This window comes from Stereum hirsutum, assembly GCF_000264905.1.
Source record: "Stereum hirsutum FP-91666 SS1 unplaced genomic scaffold STEHIscaffold_1, whole genome shotgun sequence".
In the NCBI taxonomy this organism is placed as follows: Eukaryota; Fungi; Basidiomycota; class Agaricomycetes; order Russulales; family Stereaceae; genus Stereum; species Stereum hirsutum.
This window is the reverse complement of record NW_006763131.1, coordinates 2,501-7,500: the sequence shown is the minus strand read 5'-3', so window position 1 is coordinate 7,500 and position 5,000 is coordinate 2,501. Positions and strand designations below refer to the sequence as shown.

Below are 5,000 nucleotides of genomic sequence, written 5' to 3'. Positions count from 1 at the left end.
GTTGGTAAAAGAATTTGGAAATGATCATGCACATGCTTTATCCTGTGGAGGGTGACTGATGTGGGTCGCCAGGACTCGTGGGCTTGAAAAGGCAGGGTTTTCACACTCTCGAGCGGGTATATAAGTCCTGAGCTGCAGTCCACTATTTTGCCCATCCCCATCTTGTCTTTCTTTCTTGCGCTCCAGCAATCTCCTTCAAACCAAACCACAGCTTTTTTCCTGTTTTACGCGCAATATGTCCATCGCTGCATCCGACGTTGAGGAGATGTCCGGCACTGGGGAGGGGGCATATTATTTTGCGTGTCAGGCGCCGAGGGATTGGTATGTTCCCGCCGCCACGCTCGACTTTTTCGCGGACTCGATCTTGGGGAGGAAGGGGGGTGATGCCCTCACGTTGTTGTTCCAGGGAGAGTCTAGGATGAAGGAGATGGCGTTGGTGGGGCTCGTGCAACGAGCGTTTACGGACGGTGCGCTTCCCAAGGCTTATGACTTGGTGGCTGCGAAGGGGGGCCCGTCTGTGTTGGGTTGGCAAAGGGGAACGAAGGAGATGCTGGAGAGCCCGGCAGGTGGCTTCCGCAACATAGAGGCGGAATTTGCGCTGGTAAGCTTCTGATTCCAGGAGTGGTTCAGCGACTTAACGAGCTAATGATTGTTAGTTCGGGAAGGCCACTACGTTCTGGCCGCCGCCGTTGAGCACTGGCGCGCGGTCTAGTGACGTGATGCCGATTACGATTCCGAAGGGGGGCGTCTTTGGCGAGTACCAGTGTAAGAGTCTGCAGAAGGCGACGAGTGTGACGGCGGTGCTTGCCACCAGAGTCGTATGTCGCTTGTTTCCTTTTGTTCTTCACATTGAGGGCTCGCTAATTCCGCACATTAGATTGACCACGACGATCAATGGCTCCTGCAATGGCAATTCCACGAAAACCAGCGGGAGAACATTTTGAAGACGGTTTTGGCCCAGGGCTACGTCGGCGCGAAGTGGCAGAAACGCTGCTCGTTCTGCTGGCGTGGCGCCCACGATCACACCCAGTGTTCGTTCGTATCGACGCAGAATAAGATACGCGAGGGGCTGAAGTTGAAGCCGCTTCAGGTTGTCGATGGGAAGGTCGTGCGGGAGGATAGTCGTCTCCCGGTGGACGTGGAGAAGTTCGCGGATGAGGTGGAGAAGAGGCTGACGTTGGTTGAGCGCGACATCAAGGAGCTCAAGGAGAAGAAGGGCGGTTCTGGGGGCACCTCGACGAAGAGGAAGCGGGAGTCCGACCCTGCGGAGGCCCCGGAGTTGTCGAAGAGGCAGAAGAAGCGTCAGCGGGAGAAGGCTAGGACTGCGGAGTTGAAGGCGGCGAAGAAGGGGGGTAAAGGCGCGGCGACGGACGGGGGGAAGAAGAAGGATAAGGGGGGGCCTAAGGGCGGAAAGGGTGGCAAGGGCGGCTCTGCCGCGACGGCTACCGCTTCGTCTTAATGTCTCCCTTTCTTCTTTCTTTGTAGTATTTGTTTTTCTGCGCTGCATGTCTGTCGGCTTTTACCCCCGATTAACTCGTCAAAATGACGAGTTGTATTAAATAACTTTGCTCTTCGTCGTTCCCGGTCTGGCGTGATCATAATGAAAATTCGCCCGGTGGTTAAATTTAACTTTTGGAAATGACGGAACGCGTTTACCCAGCCTTTTGACGGTTGAGGGGACAAACGAGGGTGACTATGGGTTGCACTTCGGGGCCAGGAGAGCCCGTCTTTGATATACTGTCCCTGGCTGGGGTTTGGGTCTGCGGCGCCAGTTGAATGTTGAAGTCCTGGTGATGTGCCGTTCTGTCGCGTCAATTGGGAGTTTAATGGGATGCGTTGGCGCTAGGGCTCTAAACACTCTGATCGCACATGGCAAGAACCAGAAACACAGACGCCCAGTTGCGCGAGCGACTGGGGACAGGAGGTTCGGGTTTGTCTGGTGGTCCATCCGTTATTCCTCCTGATCCGTTCGTAGATTCTACGTACGGTCTTGACCACCCCGTGAGGCCGGTTGCCTCGCATCTCAGGAAAAATGAAGGGCAGCGTCTTATCATCTTTAATACAAAGAACCTGTCTGTAACCGATGTTTGGGCAGAACTGCGGGCATGTCTAGGTGATGACATGTTCCGGTCCATTATACGGCTTGAGAGAATTACGCACCTCAATAGAAACCCGCGTACTGATATGTGGGTTACGAAAGAGGCGGCAGCGAGTTTGATGCGGGCAATACGCTCCATGACTCGCGAACGTACTCCACTTTTCTGCGAGGTTGTTAGAGACCAAATTCGCGACGGTGCTCACAGGACTAGGGCCTTGGGCAGTTGGCGTTTGGCCATATGGCAGCCATGGAAGGATCGCGTTGGTCCTTCTGTTACCGTAGATAGTGGTAAGGCCAGGAAAGAAACTTCAGCGGTGCTCACCCTTAATGTCAATGGGTTTGTTCATAAGAAATGGGAGCTAGCTGAGATCCTGAGGAAGGAGAATGTGGCAATCGCTTGTCTGCAGGAAACTGTCGTCGGTGATAAGCAGTACCCCGTACGACTTTCGGGGTACAACACGTTTGACGTCCCCTGGCAAGAGGGATTCCGTGGGCAGGCTGTCCTCGTTGACTCGAGGTTGCCGGCCTACGAGGTCCCCCATGGTGAGCAATTTGTGATCCATGTCAAGGTTTCGAGATTTCACGGGTTTAAACGACCTTTGCACGTCTTAGGCGTGTATCTGCCATCTGGAGGGAACTTCAGGCGAGAGAGAACCTCTCGGTTTAACAAGCTGGTAGGGATTTGTCGAGATATTTTGAGAAGTGAACCTGGTGCGGTCATCGTGGCGCTTGGCGATTTTAATATGCCTGTGCCTAGGATTCGTAGTTTGAGTCCTGCCGACGCTGAAGTGCTTGCACGCTTGACCCCGGTCGGGTCTGCGCTTAGCCGCTTCCCTCGGAGAGGGAAGCCCGGTGCCATTGACCATGTCATGGTATCTGGAGCAGCTAAACAAGCCTTCCGTCGTCCGAGAGTGCTGCGCCAGTATTGTTTGAGCGATCATCGTCCGGTAGTGGTCCATCCGTTGACAGTCAACGGTGCTTGGCAGGAACCACAGAAGACCTTTAGGTTTGACAGCCGACGTTTACGCTTATGCAGTGAGAAGATTGCCTCCGATAACAGGTGGCGGGTTTTGGTGAATTCGGTTGACGCGAACACCCCCACGAGAGTGGAGGATTGTACGCGCATTTTTACCGATACCTTCGACAAAGTGACGCGAGCACATGGAGTCAAGGTACCCAATATCCCGCAAGGAGAGCATCTACCTCGAAAATTGCGACGATTGCTTACGAGAATTCACTCGGTGAAGCGGAAGGTGGATAAACTGGTTCTGAAGGGAAAGCCAGCCCCACCGCCTCTGGTGAAGGACATCACGCAACTCAAGCGCATCTTTAATAAGAAGCGGTCTGAGTGGGAGCGTGGAAGTCGGCAGAAGTTGTATAGCCGAATAGCTGAGGACTTTGTGAGTAACGATCACAAGAATGTATGGTCCCGGCTGAGGGCGCAAACCTCGAAAGTGAGCGGCGGACCGTCTTTGCATCCTGTGAAGGACGAAGCGGGACAGCTTGTGTACGAGGTGGGTGGTATTCTTGAGGCTATGAGGGGTTACTATGAAACCCTTTTTACCTACGACCCGGATGGGTTGGCGAATAACCAGGCGTATTGGCAAAATTTGGATTTGCCTCAACTTCCTGATATTCCTCGGATTAACGACCCGATTGAATGGAGGGAGGTTTTGATGGCCCTTCGCTCTGCGAATAGGAACACAGCGCCCGGTCGAGACGGGGTGCATATCAATGTGTTGAAGTCCTTGGTGTTGGAGGAATGTATGGCGTGGGTCAAGGAGCAGAACCCGAACTTCCGTCGTCCAGATAATGTACGATTGGATCTGCCCAAAGACCAGTTGCCAGATGAGCCGAAAACGCTTTTTGGGAAGGCCCTGAATAAAATTCTGCTAGGAGTGTGGGAGAAGGTGTATACACCTTCCGACTGGAACTTTATTTGGATCATTAATCTGTTCAAGTCCGGTGACCCTGAACTCTTGTCGAACTATCGTGGGATTAGTTTGATCAGTTGCGCCTTTAAGGTGCTCCTGCTCATTCTAACCCATCGTCTTACAGTGGCGTTAGAGGAAGCAGACCTTCTTCGCCCGGAACAAGCGGCGTTCCGTCGACGTGAAGAGACCATTGGTCAATTCATAGCAATGTCTGAAATTGTGCGACGTAGGCATATGGAAGGGGAGTCGACGATATGTATTTTTGTTGACTTCAAGAAAGCCTATGACAGGGTTCATCATGAATACCTGTTCCGAGTCCTAGAGGCGAAGGGCTTTAGGGGAAAATTTATTGATTTCCTTAGAGCTATGTATTCGTCCATGAGGTACTCTGTTCGTGCGGCCGGGAATCACTCGTCGTCCTTCGTTCCGCGAAGGGGTCAACGGCAAGGAGACCCGATGTCTTGTCCCCAGTTTGACGTAGTGATGGATGACTGCTTGGAACGCTCATCGGCGGGTGGGGTTGAAGTCCCTGGCTTCGAACCACGCCCTTTGGGCCCCTTGGAGGCACTCCTAAATATTGATCAAGATAATGATCGTACCAGGACATGTCCTGGCTCTATGTTCGCCGACGATGTCTTGATGCTAGAGGTGGGTTCCGACCTGACGAAGGCTGATGAGGCGCTGTTAGGCGTTTACAACTGGGGTAAGAGGGTTGGAATGGATATGGGACTCTCTAAATGTGGTGTGATGATGTTAACCGACGATGCCGAAATCCGGTCGCGGTTTGATGCTCACACCTTCTCTGTCCCTGACGGAGAAGTACCTAAGGTACACGAATACAAGTTCTTGGGGATTTTGACCGATGACCATTGGCATCGTTCCCGAGAGAATGTAGAGGGTAATGTGAGCATGGAGCTAAAGTACTCCAAGGGGCAAGCTGCTAAGGGAATGAAGTGTTTGCATTCAAT

General features: G+C 52.9%; 2 protein-coding genes across 2 annotated transcripts; both read left to right on the top strand.

Annotated features, from left to right (window-relative positions):
* Positions 1-235: 235 nt before the first annotated feature.
* On the top strand, positions 236-1,459 carry STEHIDRAFT_151072 (uncharacterized protein; the record flags this gene model as incomplete). Its single annotated transcript, XM_007298315.1, has 3 exons — positions 236-601; positions 657-818; positions 878-1,459. The coding sequence occupies 3 exons, from the start codon at positions 236-238 to the stop codon at positions 1,457-1,459; spliced, it is 1,110 nt and encodes a 369-aa protein (XP_007298377.1).
* A 662-nt stretch (positions 1,460-2,121) lies between these two features.
* On the top strand, positions 2,122-3,104 carry STEHIDRAFT_126705 (uncharacterized protein; the record flags this gene model as incomplete). The annotated part of the gene is made up of 2 exons (XM_007298314.1): positions 2,122-3,020; positions 3,050-3,104. 2 exons carry the CDS (start codon positions 2,122-2,124, stop codon positions 3,102-3,104), a joined length of 954 nt encoding a protein of 317 aa, XP_007298376.1.
* Positions 3,105-5,000: the final 1,896 nt, after the last annotated feature.